General features: G+C 43.7%; 3 protein-coding genes and 1 non-coding gene across 6 annotated transcripts in view; 2 read left to right on the plus strand and 2 right to left on the minus strand.

Moving 5' to 3' along the window:
• Positions 1–144: 144 nt before the first annotated feature.
• ERICH5 (glutamate rich 5) lies at positions 145–12,696 on the minus strand. The gene is made up of 5 exons (XM_056485898.1): positions 12,573–12,696; positions 6,929–7,213; positions 6,532–6,792; positions 2,525–2,944; positions 145–565 (listed from the first exon to the last, which is right to left on the minus strand). The coding sequence occupies exons 1-5, from the start codon at positions 12,694–12,696 to the stop codon at positions 417–419; spliced, it is 1,239 nt and encodes a 412-aa protein (XP_056341873.1). The 3' UTR covers positions 145–416.
• Positions 12,697–13,182: 486 nt separating this feature from the next.
• On the plus strand, positions 13,183–17,026 carry RPL30 (ribosomal protein L30). The gene is made up of 5 exons (XM_056484105.1): positions 13,183–13,268; positions 13,357–13,407; positions 14,319–14,464; positions 15,489–15,619; positions 16,859–17,026. The coding sequence occupies exons 2-5, from the start codon at positions 13,387–13,389 to the stop codon at positions 16,906–16,908; spliced, it is 348 nt and encodes a 115-aa protein (XP_056340080.1). The 5' UTR covers positions 13,183–13,268; positions 13,357–13,386; the 3' UTR covers positions 16,909–17,026.
• LOC130250451 (small nucleolar RNA SNORA72) lies at positions 16,485–16,619 on the plus strand. The gene has a single exon (XR_008839978.1). It is a non-coding gene; the product is annotated as a small nucleolar RNA SNORA72 (small nucleolar RNA).
• Positions 17,027–18,421: 1,395 nt separating the features above from the next.
• MATN2 (matrilin 2) overlaps positions 18,422–19,204 on the minus strand; it is a 64,121-nt gene continuing 63,338 nt past the window's right edge. For all 3 annotated transcript variants that reach the window (XM_056484096.1, XM_056484095.1, XM_056484094.1), the window contains one exon: positions 18,422–18,757. In XM_056484096.1, coding sequence (XP_056340071.1) covers positions 18,705–18,757 — 53 coding nt within the window. In that variant the 3' untranslated portion in view covers positions 18,422–18,704. The remainder of the gene's footprint in view (positions 18,758–19,204) is intronic.

Below are 19,204 nucleotides of genomic sequence, written 5' to 3' on the forward strand. Positions count from 1 at the left end.
CACCACAGCACCACACTGCTGATTCCAGCTGATGAGAACACAGGGATCTGAAATGACTGGCATAGAATGGAAATCACAAAGCAGCATTAAGGCTTAGCTTACAAAAGCAAGCCTGCAAATAATAATGAGCAGAGTCATGATTTTAACAAAGGTTTTTATTTTCTGAGACTGTCTGTTACAGTCTATCATTCTTCCCAAAGAGGGAAAAGTTATCACTGATAAGGCTCATGTATTATATAAAGGTGACCCATGTAAAAAGCATGACTTCCAATTGATTGCTTCCAAAAATGTCTTTTAATGTAGAGTATTTTTGACTCTCTTGTGTAAAAATGCAGAAAGCAGCTGTATGCCAACAGGGGCATAACAAGATATCCTCATTAAGACAGCACAGTCTTTGCTGTCTCTTAAACAATAACTCATGTGGTCCTTCCCTCCTCTGTCAACATACCTATCTCTGTCGCTGCTGCACTATCCACAGCTTCTCCTGTTTCTTCTTCTTTTGTTTCAGGCCCTTCACTTACTGTCTCACTGAGCAGCTCAGTTTCCACCTGTTCTCCCGTCTCACCTGGGAATGGTAACCATGGAGATCAAGTTAGGATTCACTAAAAAAAGCACCAAGTGCCACAGCTCCTTTCTGTAAACCTGATTTTGCTTTGTCAGCTCTCCAATGCCCCTTACCAAGGTAGCCCCTGAATGAACCCATAGAGAACAAACAGGATGATCCCAAACACTTTTCATCATCCAGCTGTATGGTTGTCTCATGCCCATGAAGTTCTCCTAATGCTTTCACAAAATCCCCTTGATGCTGTATCCAAAGGACATCATGAGTAGTATTTCTGTTCAAATTATTTGTCCTGGATTTTATTTCGTAGATGTGCAGTTTTATTTGCAATTGGGACAAAACAGAAATGGAAAACATGGTAACATTTAAGTCCAACTGAAACCCTGCTTTCCCAGGCAAGGTGCTGCCTAACTCATTTCTTCCCATAGCTATGGAAGCATAAAGGGAAAGCAAAACAAATGCTAAGTATCTTATGTACCATAGCAAAAAAATAGAAAATCCCTTCTTCATCAGATACTCTGGAAAGAGAATGCACACAGGTTATTAATTCTACCTTGGAAGTAATAGGAGCAAAACACTTTTCCCCAAAAGCTTCATTCACTCGCCCTGCACACATCACTTGGTGCTAAAAGCCCCACAACTCATCTCCAACCAGCCAGACAACTGTAAACATGTTTCCACTGATGAGAGGTGACAGCACAAGGTCCAGGGTGTGCTGCTCTGCCTCCAGCACTGCCCTGAGGCTTAGAAATGGTGAATAATGGCATTGGAGTTTGCAGATGGGCAGGATGTGTGTTTAACAGGTGAGCAACTCATCATTTGCTGCTTACATAAAACAAGGCTTTATTCCAAAGGACAGATGCCCATTTTATGTAGAGAACCAAATTCTTTCGTGAAGAGACACAAGAGAGGACAAAGCAATCTGACAATCTGCTCAGCTACTGAGATGCAAAGACTGAGATTCAGGTAGCCAGTTCAGAGACAGTCAGCACAAGGCCACAGGATTAGTGGCAGTGTGTGTAATTGGCTCTGGACTTCACACAGATCAGTCCTCCTGCACCTCACACTTCTTCAAGGCAAAAGTGGGGTGAGGATGTCTCCCTGCAGAGAAACACTCCTCATGTGCTTCACCTGCTATTTCCCTGAAGAAGAGCAATCCCAGGAATGTATCTGATTCCTCACCAAGCTATTTTGTACCATTTAGGAGAAATTTAATTCCTCCTCTGAAGTGTGTTCATCTTCTGGCTGCGCAGTCCATGTCCTCTGGGCACTAACCCAAGGAACAAGCATAGCCTGCAATTTCCAGGAAGGAGCACACCTTCCACTAAAGATCCCTCCAGAGCACAGGGAAATACCCATCACCCCAGGCACCACTGCTTCTTCACACAGCCCTCTCCCCAGCCAGTCATCTCCAAGCAGTTCTGCAAAGACAGCCCTATGTGTCTGCACTACTACTTCTATTCTGCCTGTCTTGTAGCCAAGCTTCCAGGACAGACTGGACATGCCAAGTTTGCATCATAGAAATGCTTTTTCTTCTACATCCAAGCATGCATCCTCCAGCTTTATGTCTGCAAGGACAGTTGGTTTATAATAAGTACATGTACATAAGTACTAAGTATTGAGCCTTTGGGCTGTGCAAATACTAAGGAATGTTTCTGAGCTACCCAGAGACACAATGTTTTAAATGAGGGGTATGGTGGGACATTTTACCTGCTGAGAACAAAAAGGACATGAAATGAAGTAGCAGAGGTGAAAATGCTGATTAAATTTATTACAGCTTGGACTTGTAAATCTGAGGCTTCCCCGGCCACATTCTTCTATGCCTCACATTATACAGACTCCCTGGACCAAATTCTGACTCCAGAAGCTCATTTGAGCTTCTTAGTAAAGCAAAAAAGACCCACACAGAAGTCCCTGGAGGCAAATTTTGGTCTCCTGAATTTATGAAAGCACAAACATTACCCTCAGTGAGGTGCTCCTCTTCAGTAATATGTACTTTCTCGATGACTTCCACTACAGAGCTGTCACTGCCCTCTGCCAGCCCACTGTCCTCTGCTGCTCCTGGAGATGGTGCCCCAGCATCTTCTCCTGGTGCTGGCGGTGAAGGCCCCCTGCTCTCCTCTCTCCACACAGAGGGCAGCTCAGAGCTGTCCTCCTCTCCTGCAGGCAGGGGCTCGGTGCCCTCTGGCTCCTCCCTTTTACTGACAGACTCTGTGTTCCCCTCCACGTCCAGGATGGTGGCTGGAGCCTCCTCTCCCGGCAGCTGCTCGTCTGGGCTGGTCTCTTCAGAGGCAAGGCTCACATGCTCTGCTGGGTCCGACTGTGTCTGGTCAGCTGCAGTTACATGGTCATCTGCAGTCAGGGTGTTTGCACATGAGGATGCTTTTAGTTACAGGAAGGCAAGGAAAGGAAAAAGAGAATTACAGATAATTGGTAAATGGGCACATAAATTGGAGGACAAATAAACCCACAGTGAACCACACAAGCACTGCCTGTCAAAAAGCTCCCTCCTGGCTACAGATAACACTCCCTCACAGGTCTGCTGCACATATCCACACATATCCAGTACAGGATGATGCTGCTCTTACATTAAAAATAAGTTTTCATTTGGTGCATGCAATTGTATATGAAGAGAACAAGTCAATGTTCCATTACATTTTCCCTTATGAATCTCAGTATGCAGGTGGTTTGCTGGTGATGGGACACTGCAAAGAAGCACCTTTTCCCACCCCAAAGCAAGCACAGGATCAATGTGGGGAGTGTGGGGGAGCTGCTGTCCTGGGCTGCATGTGAGAAGTTCTGGTGGTACCTTCAGATGGACTGAATATAAGCCCTGAGAACCCAGAGGATGAGCAGTGCCGACTTCGGGCACAAAATCCACTTTGTCTGTCTTTTTCAGTAATAAACTACCATTCATATTATGATTTCTCTAATAAAAAATTCAACAACAGGAAGCCTAAACAAATTAGAACTTCCACTTCTTTCATCTCTTATTGGCTAGTAAAGCAATGGGCTTTGGCAGAAAAAAAAATATGAATAAAGAACTGACAAAATTGCTTTGACAGGTATTTAAAGATAAAAGCTGAAGACTCAAAATGAGCTATATCTACCTATCAGACTGACTTACTAACATTCTAACGAAATTCAGTCTGACAGGATCTTGTACTTAACCTTTTCCTGAAAAATGTCAGGATGAAACCCCTGGTAATTCAAGCATTAAATCTGTTTATACAATAATTATAAAACTGGAAAAACTGTATTTTCTGAGAAAATTATGATTGCAGTGTCAAAGCCAGTAAGCAGAACCATATGATACTGTTCACAGATAAACACATCTTTATATGTTCATACAGACATAGATGAACTGGAAAAAGAAGTAGTACACCCTGCTCTTAAAACATCTGCTTGAATACTGCTGCCCTTAAAGTAAGTTTACAGTTCTTTTGAGACATTCAAACAAAACACCTCCCCAGCCAGTGTCACCTGGTCAGCATGTGCCTACAGACTAAGGGAAGGATGGCTAAGCCAGAAGAAGAGCAAGAACTGAGAATCTGGACTGTTGAGACAGACAGAAGGCAATTTTGACTACGAGACAAATAAAATCTCATTTGTCCCAGGAACTGTCAAACCACCCAAGTTCCAACTAACCCTTCCAAATCCTCTGTCAACCCTTTTCAATCCTTTTTACACCCAATCCCCACCATATCCAACAGTAATGGGGACTGCAGCCCACTTACATCCCCTGTAAAACACATCCTGGCTGGTTTTAAGCTTGCTGCTGGTCATTTCATCAAGTGGCAGTTCTTCCATTATGAGAAACAGCAAATATATTTCCCTTATTACTTTCTCTAGATCTCTATCACACCTTGTCTTCCAAGCACTTCTTTTCCTAAAATGAAGCTCAAGGTGAAACAGATACCCAATCAGAAAAATAGTGAGTAAATCTTAGACTTAAGCTATTCTAAGAAACTATTTAAAAAGCAATGTATGCTCAGAGACCAGACATTTGATTGTTTCACATTTTTATTTTCCATCCCTTTAGACACTTTCATGCCTTTCACTTTCACTGGCCTTGCTCAGTGCCAGATAGACAGAGAGCATTTAAAACCTACAGACAGAAACAAATGAGCCATGAAAATTAGCATGTTATATAAACTTATAATTCATGTTAGACGTAAAAGAAACAATTCAAATGTATTATTAGTAAGAATCTCCTGCAGCTTCTATAATCATCAGCCATCTAATTTCCAGCTAGCCCTCTCTACATCAAAATGTTTTATATAAATTGGATTATAAAATACTGCCAGGGAACACAAGATCTGCACTGCTGGAAACCCTGGAAGCATTCCTCTGTTCTCATCTGAAATGCAAAGAATTTCCTAATATGGAAAAAATAAATCCTCTCAGTAATCTGTTCAATACCTTTATCCCAAGAAAAATTAACATCATGTGGCAGTCAGCATTCCTAGGATTCTTCTAGTTTTATTTTATTTTTAAATTTAAAATTTTTATTTTCCCTGCTGTAGACTATTTTAGCTGGAGAAACAGAGAAAAATGCAGAGCATGTAAGTGGGCCATGGCTACAATAATTTCTCTTTGCCTTCTTTCCTTTTGGAAAGGCCTCGAAGTTTTGTGAGTTACACATCAACGGAAGAAAATAAAATACATATTTCTCTACTAACTTATTTAGAGAATTTTTTTTTCAAATTATCTTTTCTTATTAAAGTAAATTTAAAAATTGTAAGCATATCTGGTTAGTAATTGCCAAATTAATGCAGATTTTTCAGCTTAATTATAAACTGCACTTCATCCTTACCATGACATTAGTGTATGTATTTAGTACATTTCATGACCTATCCTGCCAGAACATGCTTTTATACAGATAATTAAAATACTCAGAATAAATTACTTCTGCTATTTCCTTGAGCCCTTCAGTGTTCCTGTGCAGGTATCTTTTAGTGGAGGGTGGAAAGCAGAGGAATTGGTATGTTGACCAGGTGAACAAGACAGCAGGTACAGCATAAAGAGATTTCTCCTGGTACTTCCAGCAGGGCTCCTCGGTTTGCAGGTGTGTGTTGGCTCTGTAGTGGCACAGGCAATGCTCACCCACACCACCTGCTCTCCTCTCTGCAGTCACAAGCCACAGCACCACGAGACAACACACAGAATATAAACTTACAACATACAAAAGCCATGGATGCTGCAGGCAGAGTAACAACAACAGATCATAACTCAAGAATATAGGAAAGAAATGCAGTAAAATGAAATGCAAACAACTTTTTTGTATCTGCCTTCAAGATATATTTTTCTGAGAGGACAATTCCTGTAAGTGCAGCATTTAGGCTCCTACAGAAGTGTTTCCAAACCTTCCCTGGAGCAAAGAGCTAAATATGATGAATATGGAAACAGAGTTTTGTTTTACTTCTACTGAATAGCAAGGATATTCTTATGGAACATCCTACAAATTAACCTTGCTCATAAAATTAGTCTGCTGTGACTCGAGCCAATTAAAGCCACAGGAACACTGCCGATGCTGCACACTATGTCGAGGTGGATTTTGTAAGAAAAAGGAAGGATAGTGGGGTCAAATATTCACTATTCTTCTAAAGAGGAAAGAAAGGGCACTAGACTGGCAAGGTACTACACAAAAGGACCAACAGCAGGACCTGTCTGGAAATTAAGCAAACCAAAAAAGCCTGCGCAGCGGAATGGAGCGGAAGGGACTTAGGCATTCAGTCACAATGAACGCCAGTTTCGAAGCCATCACTCACGGGATGCAGTTCCCTTTGCGCGGGCAGAATTAAAACCCGATGGGCTTCTGTCCCTGCGGGATTTCAGCAGGACGCGCACCTGCAGCGCCTTCCCCGGGACGGGACGGGCCGGGCCGGGCCAGCCCTGGGAGCAGCGCGGTCCCGCATCCCCAAACCGCTCTGCGGCAGCCCCCGCCCCGCTCCCCCGGCCCCGCTCACCCGGCAGCGGCGGCGGCTCCTGGGGGCGGCTGCGGGCGCTGCTGGAGCAGCCCATGGCGGGGCGGGCGGGCTCTGCAGCCGCTCCCGACGGCCGGGTCGGGTCGGGTCGGGTCGGAGCGCGGCTGGCGCGGCCGCCGGGCAGCACCGAGCTCCGGAGCCGGGTTGGGGCCCGGCGATGGAGCCTTAAATCCCCCCCGCCGCTCAGCCCCGCCACCGCCGCGGCCGTCCCTGCCCTGCCCTGCCCCGGGGCGGATTTCTGCGCTGTGTCAGGGTGCCACAAGCGTGAGTGGCAGCAGGCGGGAGGGGACTGCAGGTCGGTGTGCCCCAGAGTTTAACCCTGGGGCTGTGCACGTAAACCTCGCTAGCGAGCTTTGAGCCACGAGTAGAGTTGACCCACAGCTCGGGCAAGGGGTCCAGGTCTGGGCAGGGGAATCAGAGGACTTGGCACCACGCCGATGTTTGGCGGTCCGTGAATGCGGCTGAGCCTGTGACCCTGAGGCTGTGGGGTTTCTGTAGGGAGCCCCAGACCGCAGCCGGGAGAGGAGCAGCAGGGCTGGGTTATCTGGGTTATACTGACTGGATGTGGTGTGGCCATCCCGGGGCTGTGCTCGTACACACACAGCACGCAGCCTCGCTGCCAGCCCTCCCTGCACAGGAGCAGCTGCAGGATGCGTCCGGGGGACTGGGGGGCAAACACAACTCGGAGGCAAAAAGGAATCCCTGGTTTGCAGAGTCCTCTGGGTCTTTGCCACATATTTGCTTGCGTGAGCAGGTAATGAATTTATTGCACCCAAGACATTTGATTATGTCAATTTACATTAATCACGTGTTCCTCTTAATGAACATTTTTTTATCCACCCAGAAATTTAGTCACACAAATCCTATTGTATTTGGACATTTGTCCAGGGTTTGTGATGTTCCACAGCGAAGGTAGAGCAGTAGCAATAACTCAAATAATTCCTGCAATAGTTTCTCCTTCCTCAGTTAGATTTAATTTTCATGATGCTTTTAAAAAATAACAGAAAAAAATCCACTGTAGGCTCTACAGATTTCTCTGTGGCTGTATATAAGATTTCTATGAGACACCAGACACTGAAATACTGGTAAGTTTAGGATTACCAAAACATGTTGCTGTGTGACAGCAAAAGTATAAGTGCAACAAAGGGCTTAGCAACTTAAAAATTAATTTCAGAAATATTTAACATTCATGCTGCTGGTGTGAAATGCTGACTGCTGTGGTGGGAGTGAGGTCAGTTCCCTACACAACACAGATGAAGACACTCAGGCATCCCACTGCTCTGCTGCCACAGGTAGGAAATAGAAGTGACTGTGAAGGAGTACTGACAGCTGAGGAAGCCTGACATGCCAGGAAACACACCTGATATCCCACCTTTCTTCTGTGGTCTTTCAGAGAACAAAGTAAGGAGGATGAGGCACCAGGCCAGACTCATCAAACACTGGGCCCTGAGGAAAATAAAAAAAGGGAAGGCTACATTCAGTACATTCTCTTGGCTGCAGAGCTTTGTACCTGCTCCCCTCCCTGTCCTAACCAAAGGGTGAGTTCTGCAGTGCACCTACCATCCAGCTTATTTAAATAGCAGAGAAAGGAATGAAAGTTTACAAGGCCAGAGAGGGGGACTACGAGTCAGCATGTACTGGCAGCAAGGCTCATCAGAGGTGCTCTGTACTTCATGTTCTTTAAACAGCCTTGGATAGGATACAGAAATAGAAATGAGAGCCCAAGGGCCATTTGGCAGGTGACTCTCACAAACACTAATTAACAATGTCATGGTCTTCCCTCCTCCTGCATGAAGGAGAGGTTGCATCTTTTCAGCAGGAAGACTGGACACAGCAGAGCCAGTGCTGGAGCTGGACATGGGCAGGGCCACACTGGGACAGGGCTGCACCTCAGTGTTTCAGCTGGATTGCCAGGAACCAGGCCAGGCTTGGGCAACGTGTGCCCTCTGCAGAGCATTCAGCACTAACACATTTCCCCAGGACAACTACAAGCTGCCTCTGCCACTGTTCTACCTTCTGAGAGCACAGGATTGTACGGAGTTTTTACAGAGTCCCAAAGAAACTCATGCAAGTGATACAGTAGCTGCAGCATGAAAATCCTTGGCAGGTTTTCTATCCCATCCCTTCCCCTTGGCAGGGCACCTCTGTACAAACTCTCTGCCTTCTCTAATCCAAACCACCCTGGTACTGAACCAAATGAAGGCAGTACCAAAGTAGCTAAAAAAAAACCCCAAACCCCAAATAAACTAAACAATTATATTGAACTAGTTATTTTATTCAGGAATACAAATTGGGAAATTAAAATTAAATGTAAACTATGAGTATTCAGGGATAGCTGTATATCCAGAGGTAAAGCAACAAATACCTAGAACCTCTTTTACACAATCAGCAATACACTTCCAAAAGCAAACTTCACAAAGTTTTCTCTAAGTTTTTCTCTGATAATTTTTAAGTTTTCCAGACCAGTACTATATGACCGAACTTGTTGCACTCATTCCAGAGCTCACTAGCTGTTAAGATTTTTGAGTATTTTAGATATTATTCCTATTGCAGCTATTAAATTTATATCTATTTTCTGATAATCCTGAATCCTGGGACTTTCCAAATCACAGTGACTTTTAAAAACATTATGTTAATCAAGAGTTTTTTGTGACTTCTTTATTCAGCTTTTTGGCTATTCTCTATAGAATGACCAGTACCTAAACAAGTAATAAAATGTTCTAGATTGTTTACTGTGTCAAGTAATTCAGGCCAAATTTTCCACTGATCCAAATATTTGTAGGTCCATTGAAGGCTGTTCTGTGACGCTGATTTATGAACCACAGAGAGCTGCCTTCTGAAACAGTTCTTTTTGTTTAGCCTGGGATAGCAATGACCTTGAAACTTATCTCCTAGTACATGCCTTGTAATTTCCTGGAAAGGAGGCAATCTGAGGATTTTCTTGTCAAACTAATTACTATGTTTAGAAGTCTGCACCTGTGGATTTCTGCACAATTTGGCCTTTAGAAAATGCAGTTTCTGTTCTGGCACTGGATTTAAGCTGGTTACACATATAGGTATACAAATGTATGTACTTATACATGTATATATATTTATGAATGTGCATTCACACATATTTCTTAGCATGCTTTTATTGGCTGAAAATCCATCCAGGTCTGCAGATATCCAGATATTCACAATAGATGGTATTTAACCACTAGGTTTTCCCTGTTTCCTAGTGAGATAACCTTTCTGCACTTGACCCATTTTCCTCCACAACTTTCTTTCTTTCCTTCCTTTCTCACAGTAAAGCTGCTTCAAGGGTGGCTAAGGAAAGGTTTTGATTCAGATCTAGTGGACCTGTGCCTTACTGGGATTTTAAATTCCCAGTGATCTGAAACAAAGAGCTGCATTCGTCTGCTTGACAATGCAGGGGATAGTTCAGTGCACAACCCTGTGAAAAATCAGATGAACATGTTTGCATTTGCTGTAAATGCAATGATTATCAGGGAACAAAATCTGTCACTTTTAATAGCCCTGATGTGTAAAACTAGGGAATTACGGCTGCAGGTGTTCACACAACATTGTTGTGTAATTGTGCAGAGACTTGACCAGACTATAAATCAAACCAGGACTGTATTTTTGCATATTTTCATCCTATTAAAAAAATATGTTCTGTTCATTTTAGTAAAATAAAGATATAGGCCTAGCTTTCCAGAAGGGTTGGCATGTGAGCTGTGGCTCCTGAAGGATGGCTACAGACATGCTGTCCCTCTTGCAGTGGCTTAAGCAGAGGTAACAATTGGAAATCCCCCCCAGTCACACCACACATTTACTGGAGCTTTCCTGGTAACAGTACCTGTTACCATCTCAGGCACTGGCAGCTCTGACAAGGAGCAAGTCCTGAGTTCTGCACATTGCCTACTGACACTCAGGGGAAGGGGCTGAGCAGGGCTACAGCTTCAGATGTTCCTCTGCACCCCTGGCTGCCAGAGTGATACCCACTTTCTCTCAGGATCAGCAGCACTGCCACTTCAGCTTTATAAAGACCTCAGAAGTTCAGAGAACTTAACAGAACGATCCATCCCAGACTGTACATAGGGTGCTCACGTACTGCTCATTTTTCAGACTTCAGAATGATTTTTTTCTCATTTTTTCTGTTGTTTCCAACCTCTTCTCTCAGTTAACTATACACTGTCTACAACAGCACACATACCTGTTTTCTTAGTACCTCATTTTACTGTTCATTGGATGAGCAGTGAGAAAAGCTGATTATATTATTACCACTGTAATAATAATTGTGGGGGCCGTGATTGTGGTTCTATAACACAGAGTAGAAGATGCTTTGGGATTTCTCTGCAGAAAGGCATGTTGCTTGGATGAGCCCACATCTGCACTGTGTCCACTGCTGATTCCTTGCAGCCAAATTGCTGCAAGAGACCCCACAGGTGATCCTGGCCAGCTCCATGAATTTGCTTGTCTGTCCTCAGGTATGTGTAACCCTGCCACCACGCCTTGTTGGCTGTTACACTGGCATTGGTGTCAGTGCTGCTGCAGGAGATTCCCTTGATGCTTCAGGATTTTAGCTTTTATGTTTTTATATATTTGTAATCCTGCAGTTCTTTAGTGTGTAACTCTCAACTCCATATGGAGTGTTAGCTCCTGTCTTCCCATTTTTGTTGGAGAAAACAATCCCACTCTAGGCCTGGGAATCAAGGACACCTTTTTCTCTCAGGTCCTGAGAAATGTAAAACAAAAGTGAGTTTGGGGGGGAACAAACCTGGGGTAAATTACTTCATTACCTGAAGCTGTAATTGGAAGATTAATCCCCAATATGCAAATGGACCAAATTTATACAAGTGTGAAAACCCATGACCCCTGGTCCATTTTGCATGCAGCCCGTGGAGGAGCTTCATCTGCCCAAAGTGTACCTGAAGACCCTTCAATAAATATAACTGCTTTTTATTCCCTTCATTCTGTCTGGCCTCTGTTTTTCATTAATCTTAACAAGGCATCACTCTGACAGCTTTTTTAGATTCACTGAGTTGGTTTCATTCACCCAAAATGATGAAGTTGCTTTCTAATTTTTGGGATAGGTCAGTGATGTTTCTCGCAGTGCTCTCACTCTCCTACCTCTTCATACCTCTTACTGGTGCTTTCTTACACAATCTTGTCAGCATTTTAGTGGGGAAAAGTGATGAAAGAACCTGCTCTCTGGATTAAGTTCTCGCTCTCTGTTGGAAACCATGCTCCTGCCCTCTCATCAGGCAAGCAAGAGTTAGGCAGGGGTGAGGAGTGGTCCTGCTTTCCCCAAGTACTCTGCATTTCCTGTGTGCTCATCTTCACTGCCAAACTGAGCACCAGCCTGCAGAGCCCCAGAGCCAGAGTAACACCTGGCTCAGCCCAGAAGGAGTTGACCTCGCTGGCTGAGCATGGTGGGGCAGGCAGGGGGGCTGGAGGAGACCATAGTGCCTGCTGTTGTGCTTTTCCTCAGGTTGCCAGCTGCTCCCAGGGTTGTTCCATCTTGAGACTTGTTTGGTGGAGATAGAGACATTGTCTTCTGCTTCCCTGCCTTTCTTCTATTTCTGCTGTATCACAGCTTTTTTGTGGAGGGGAGCTCAAGATCCCTGAGGGTGCTGAGGATGCTGAACTCTCCCTGATGTGCCTTCCCTCATTCCTTAATTCTCTTAACAGCTGCTGGCAAGGCCCATCCACTCCCAGCTGCTGTTTTAACAAAACAGTAGCAGTATGATATTGTTTAAGGAATTTTACTGGGGCCAAAACCTTTTCTTTCTTCTAGTGTAATCTTCATCTGATTTAGACTGGCCCTTTATCTTTTTAAAGGACATTTTATGGACCCCCAGGAGAGGCCTTCAAAGAAGGGAAATTTGGGGGGTGAGAGACAGTGCCCCCTTCTGCATGTATTCCCAGCACGCCCAACCCAATCCTTATTCTACCTGGATTTAGGGACAGAATTTGGGGTCCAGTACCAAAAATGGCTGTCAGAAAGTTCTTTTGGAAACGCAGTGATTTTTTTACAGTACATTTCTGGAAAGAACTAGTTTTATAAACGGCTAAGGAAAGTTGCTTTCTCCTAACGTGAGTGGAGGCTGCAGGGGTACCCGTGGATACAGCTCCCTCTCCTGGAGCCGTGCACGGCTCCCGCATCTTTCAAGCTGACATAAAACCTGCGACAGTCAAGAGGAATGGAATAGAGGACTTCACGAGGCCCGCTGAGCTTTATACTCCCCTGCTAGCAATTTCAACAAGAACGAAAAATAAATGTTTCACCGGACCACAACCAACCGAGTAAAAGTATGAGGAGTTATAAGCAAAGTCACAGTTTGATGGAGAATAACAGCAATGCACCCGAGGGCTGGGATGAGGGGAATAAGAGGAACAAAAAAAGAAGGAGACGTAGAATGGAGTTTACTTTTCAGTTGCCAAAGGAAAGTACGAAGTATACTTCAAAATTGGATTAATCATACTCTGTAAATGGATAGACCCCCGCCCGCCCCTCAGCCGAGCCCCGCCCACATAAACTCACGTCCCATCTCCATTCAGTCAGGCCCCGCCCCTCCCCGGCAGGCCCCGCCCCTCCCGGGGCTGCGGTTCGGCGCAGTGGCAGCCGCGGGGCGGGGCGGGATGTGCGCGCGGCTCTCGCGAGAGCTGGCGCGGGCTTCGCGCGGTGCTCGCTGGGTGCTCGTTCCTTTTCCGGCCATCTTGGCGGCGCGGCTGCGGTGAGCGGGGCCGGGCCGGGGGTGCGGGGACCGCTGCGGGCGCTGCTGCCGGGTTCTGACCGCTCCCCTCCGTCCCCCTGTGTTCCAGGTACCGCCCGACCCCGCGCGAGGCAGCAACATGGTGGCCGCGAAGAAGACGGTGAGTAAGAGCGGGGCCGCGCCGGGCGCACGTGGTGGCGGGGCGTCCGGGCAGCGCCGTGCTGCGGCGGGGGGACCCCGGCATGGCCTGGCTTGGCGGCCGCGGGTGCTGGGGGCCCCTGGGCACAGCCCGCCGCGGCCCTCAGAGCTCGGACCGCGCCTTCCTGACACTGGCCGCGCCCCTCGGCCTTCTCCCGCTGGGCTCGGTGTCCGCGGGTCCCTCCCGTGCCGTGTCCCGCGGTGCTTGCAGAGCTCCTGAGGTGGCTGCAGGGAGGGAGAGGTGGTGCCGAGCTCCTAGTGAGGGTGGAGTTCAGGTTTTGCTTTTCCTGCCATGTTCTGGCCTTTCTCTTAGACTGGCTCTGACAGATCTGGTTTTCTTGATCAAAGGCGGTGATTTCGTGCGTCAAATGAGCCTAAGCTGTTGTCATGAGCATCACGCTCCCCTGTTGTAATATCAGTTCGATATTGCACAAAATTACTTTTTTTCTGCTGTCCTGTGCAACGTTGTCAGAGTGCGCCCTGGGGAGAGACGGACTCTAAAGCTGGCTTAGATTTGCAAGGCAGAAGTGGTACTTACTTGGCCTTGACTAGCTGAGTTTGACAGGAGCTTGTCAGATACCCGCAGATGTCACTGATTTATGTAGATAGCAGCAACAGTGCTTTGAGATATATTTTCATGTTGATAGACATGGGGGGAAGAAAGAACTTTCTGAACTTGTGAAAACACAGTATCAGTAACACCCCATCCATAAGCTTCCTTATACTCAAGTAACTGACTGGCCTTTCTTATTCTGTGTTTCAGATTATAGGGAGATTATGAAAAATGTATATATTTGAAATTTCTCTATTATGTTCTCTATTGTTCTGAAAAGTGTGAAGTAACACAATAATGTTTTTCTACATCTTCTTCAGAAAAAGTCCCTGGAGTCCATCAACTCCAGGCTTCAGCTGGTTATGAAAAGTGGCAAATATGTGCTTGGGTACAAACAGACCCTGAAAATGATTCGTCAGGGCAAAGCCAAGTTGGTCATCCTCGCCAACAACTGTCCTGCTTTGAGGTAAGCAGATGTGAGAAAACAATTCTGAGATGGGTTCTTCTTTGCACACAAATGCAGTGTGTGCTAATTTCTTCAGAGACTTAATACAGAGGGCTCTGAAACAAAAGCAACAGGTAGTTTGTTCTATAATGATTTCAAGTCTTGAAGTGTTAAAATGCTTCCTTGTGTTTTTCTAGCTTTCTCATTCCAGGAGTTTGCACTAGAGAAAGTACTGGGCTGAATTTCCGTATTTTTCCAAAGTAGCGTATTGGGAAATAATTTTACAGCTAGGAAAACTGATAACTGATTTAAAATATTTAAAGCACACAAAATTTGTCAAAATCAGTTGTAAATTTGGGGTCCTGGCCTGTGGAGCTGCTTTTTTGAGAATGTAATCTTTACTAATATGACATTTTCATCATTGAATATCTGGGCCCTTTTTGTTGTTGAGGGATATTGTCAGGCTCAAGAAAACATAAATGCAAAACCCAGAAATTGGATACATGAAAAAAAGTAGGACTGCTGCAGCGGGCAGCAATCCCTAATATTAGTGGGAATCCCAAAATAATTGCAAAACAGTATTGACTGCCAGACTCTCCTGGTGGAAGTCAGAAAAGAGGGCAGTATAGATGGACTTTTTGTTTTAAATTAAAATACATCGTTCCTTTCTCAGCTGCAATAACTCTCTCTCTGTTCAGCATCTGGCCACATTAACATTAACTCCCCTAGTTTATGCACTTTGGCATAGCTCCAGTGGCCTTTCAGAGGTCTGCAAGTGCTGAATCCTTCTACCATGTAGAAATAAGCCTGTCTAAGAGCAGTTTGAAGGGTTTGTTGTTACAAACCTTCAGCAGACATCTAAGTAAAGGTTTCTGAGCCACAGCCCTGAAGTGATTTTTGCCTTGCAGGAAACAGCTGTGTTTCTCAGGGTGGGAAGAAAAAGTATCTCTAGGTTTGGGTGTGGTAGAGGTTAAAGCTCCTCTCTGTACTGCAGTTGGTCAGAATTGTTTGTGGGTCCTGTTAACACCCAGTTTTTTGATTTCAGAAAATCAGAGATTGAGTACTACGCTATGCTTGCCAAGACCGGTGTCCATCATTATAGTGGGAACAACATTGAGTTGGGCACAGCATGTGGAAAATACTACAGAGTGTGCACACTGGCCATCATTGACCCAGGTAATTGCCTCCTGCAGTGTAGGGACCAGATGAGGAGGAGTCTGTGGATCCTCCCTTCTCCTGTGAGTAGCAGCACTGAGCAAGGAATGAGCAGGAGTGATGACACACTTCACTACCTTTTTTCATCAGGTTTAACACTTAACAATTTCCTCTGACCAAGGTCCTGTTCTTCTGTGAGTCTTAGGTTATTAGAACCTGGAAGGACTACTGCTTCTCATGCACATAGCTCTTACTGCTGAGCCCTGTGAGCATTTTGGGTACTTGTCAGTCTGTAGGGAGGTTTCAGTGTCTGGGAAGCAACTGTTTCTGAAGCCATTACCCAGGACATGAGCTTGCACAACATACTGTTATACAACAGCCCTGTTTGACTGTTCTTAGTCTTGAGATAAAGAACTGTGACTTGTCCTGCTTCCCAGAATAATACATACAAAAATAACCAATAGGCACGTGGATATTCAAGGGAATGAAAATTATGTTCAACACTTTATTTTAAAACTATAAGTTTGTATGTAATTACTATGGTTTGGTAACAGTCTTTGTTCCAGAGAGTTGCTCAAATTCTTTATATAGAGAATGCTAAGTAGGTGACTTCCTATCCTCTTTCCAGAATGTTATGAGAGAAGAATCAATCCCTTGTTCTGTTTGTTGACCAGAATGCATACACATAGGTTTAATGGTTTCTGTAATAACATTAACTGACTGTTCCTCAAGTCACAATGATTTGAATTTCCTACTTCAGAAAACTTTATTTAGCTTGCTAGTATTCAAATAGTAGCTGTAAACTTAATTTTCAAAATGTCACTTTCAGGTTTGGTTTTGGGTGGGGTGGGAGCTGCAAGTAAATCCTAATGCTGTGTAGCTGACAATGCGAATATTCTCGCTGTCCTGATATTTCTGTGATCAGGGGAGGCTAGACATTCGCTATAGTAAAACTATGCATTGTGTCCTCCAGGACTAGGTTGTTGTTCTAGTCCTGGCTTTGTAAATGCTGGTGACAGGTACATAATTACAGGAAAATACTGTATTTGGATTAGAAAAAACACAGTTACAAGTATTTTTTATCAATTTTATCAAAATTATTTGCTTTTTTTCCTAAGCAGACTATCTGTTGCTTTTAGGTTGTTTTCTTTCTCTAGAATCACTGTGGTGATTTTATGGGTGAAGTTGTTTTTTCATATTTTTGTTCCTAAAAATATATTTCTGTGAGTCTTCTTGTAATAATACATTTTTCTTTTACAGGTGACTCTGACATCATTAGAAGCATGCCAGAACAAACCAGTGAGAAGTAAATGCTGTAAAGGTGTTTTTTCTACAATAAAACTGGTTACAGATCTCTTTAAAGAAAAATTTGTATTATACCTTTGTTGGTTTTAGGGAACAAACTATATAAATGACGATTCATTACCACTGCTGTGCTTCCTGTTCTGTTAGAAATCACCTTCACATGGCAAAATTTGCCTTTCTGTAGGCATTGTGGATCTTGAGAGGTAAGTGAAGGAAGGCTTGATCATGGCAAGTATGGTGTCAAATCCCAATGGGCTAGGGCTTCCTTAGTGTTTGCTTTTGGAGTGCTTATGCAAACTCAAGGCATAATGTGAGGGACAGTAACCAATTTGGGATGTTGGTGGGGAACTGTAAAGGTTTACTTAGATTAAAATAATTCACACTGTTTTTACCACGTGAATCAAGTACTAATGTCCATTATCCCCTTTGTCTTTTCCTTCCAAGAGTACGTATCTGTAAAAGAGCAAACAGGTTGTAGCTTCTGGATGTGTAGTATACACTTTCAGTAAGATACCAGTTAAATTCAGAAAGCTGTTTTTGAATCAGTAGCCTTTTTTTAAGTTTTCTGAAGATGAGCTGCTGTTCTCAAGTCACAGTTGCTGAGAATGTCAATGTCTTAGAGATTTGTGCCTGTTCTGTGTGAGACCATGGCTGCAGGATGTTCCTTATTACTGGGGATTGTTAGTTGCATTGCCAGTGATTTTCTCACATGGTAAAAGCAGACGTAATGAAGATCAGAGTATATCTGTAACCTTGCAGAATTGAAAAGTATGCCAAAGCACAAGGTACCTTTCAGAGCCTGCTGTTGTGTATCCACGCTCACTCTCAGCTTGTCTGAGATCACTTGAGTTCTGCTGCAACTACTTCTGTTACAAAATGGATGAAGTGTTGTTTCCATTTGGAGATTAGTAAAGAGGCAGACTCTGAGATGTGTCAGAGCTGAGGAGGAAGTGCTGATATATTTACCTATAAAACCACAATTCTGCATGAGTTTCAATCAAGGGAAGGGAGTGAGACTTAAAGACACTTCTAGGTGGACAGAATAGAAGCAATTTGCTGTGTTTTAGTGTTTACCGAGTGTGCAGCTAGCTGAATTGACAGTAATATTTTCAGAATTAATATACTGCTTGCATTCAGGAAGGGTAGAGGATCAGTGAATACTGACCAAAGGACAGCAGAGTGAAGTTGGATAGTCTGGACAAAATAAAAAGTTCTTGACACTTCAGGTTGTGATGCCCTGATAAAGCAGACTTCCCACTTCAAGCATTTAATCCCATCACAGTTTGAATACAAATGTATGAATTTGTTTTTACTTCCTACTGATCCAGTAGTTACTCTTGTTTGAAGAATTCAAGTCAAGCCTAATGGCTATGAATGCTGTCCCCTTGTTCTGTGCATGTCTATACATAGAACTATACATATACACAGACTGTGTGCTTAAAAATACTAAGAGTGGAGGAGGGAAATACAGAAAATCAAGCCAAATAAATTCATACCCTAAAAATACTTCAAAACATGGAGGTTTCATTTCAAAAAATAACAGCATTTTATTATTTTGCATAGCTTATTTCAGTTGTTCTGCTTAATTAGAACTTTTGCTAGTTACTAAATTGTTTTTATAAAAATTAACATTTTTTCTGCAATCAATGCAAGCCAACACATGGCATATAAATGCAGGGATCCAAAATACTCTTCAACTTCAGACACAAAGATGTTATTTTACTTTGAACCAGTTTAAGAAAATAGCTCTGACAAGTTTGTATGTATAAATATACAGTGTAGCATACACTTAAAATTCCAATCAGTATTTTAGCCTGTTTTCCAAGTCTTCCATTCTCTTTGTCATTTCTTCCAGTAGATAAAAGTTAAGGAAAGAGAGGTACTAATAGGATGCATTAATAGAAAGTCAGCTACCTGATTGCTATGGTCCATAAACATTCTCATTTCTCCTCTTTGACTCAGTAGTTTCTCAAACAGTATGCCCCTTTATTTTCGTGTTCTGATTTGATCAGCTGAGTTGAGAAAGTTGTGTGAAGCCCCATTCCTTAACAGGCATACCTTGACATGAAGTTCAGACTGCAGGTTACTAAAAAGGTTGGTTCTACAAATGGATTGCTTTTCTCTATTTTAAAGGAAGGGTAAATATTTATCTAGTTAATGCTGTTTAAAAAATGTTTTACTTAACTGCACGTAACAGTAGATAATAAACTGGGGCTCTGAGACCCCAGTAGGAATGTCTGGTCCTCATGATCTGTTCCTGTCCACAGTTATGACAGTGGTTTCCAGACAAATGTGGAATAG

Source organism: Oenanthe melanoleuca, chromosome 2 (assembly GCF_029582105.1).
Source record: "Oenanthe melanoleuca isolate GR-GAL-2019-014 chromosome 2, OMel1.0, whole genome shotgun sequence".
Classification (NCBI taxonomy): domain Eukaryota; kingdom Metazoa; phylum Chordata; class Aves; order Passeriformes; family Muscicapidae; genus Oenanthe; species Oenanthe melanoleuca.

What these genes read in the sequence shown, in the direction of transcription:
- ERICH5 (XM_056485898.1), bottom strand. Translation starts at nt 12,696, where the DNA reads ATGCGGGAGCCGTGCACGGCTCCAGGAGAGGGAGCTGTATCCACGGGT. An exon ending in AACTAGTTCTTTCCAGAAAT is followed by an intron (nt 7,214 to 12,572) that starts GTACTGTAAAAA and finishes TTTGCCCCCCAG; the next exon opens with TCCCCCGGACGCATCCTGCA. An exon ending in CTGGACCCCTTGCCCGAGCT is followed by an intron (nt 6,793 to 6,928) that starts GTGGGTCAACTC and finishes ACCCTGACACAG; the next exon opens with CGCAGAAATCCGCCCCGGGG.
- RPL30 (XM_056484105.1), top strand. Translation starts at nt 13,387, where the DNA reads ATGGTGGCCGCGAAGAAGACG. An exon ending in TGGTGGCCGCGAAGAAGACG is followed by an intron (nt 13,408 to 14,318) that starts GTGAGTAAGAGC and finishes CATCTTCTTCAG; the next exon opens with AAAAAGTCCCTGGAGTCCAT. An exon ending in ACTGGCCATCATTGACCCAG is followed by an intron (nt 15,620 to 16,858) that starts GTAATTGCCTCC and finishes TTTCTTTTACAG; the next exon opens with GTGACTCTGACATCATTAGA.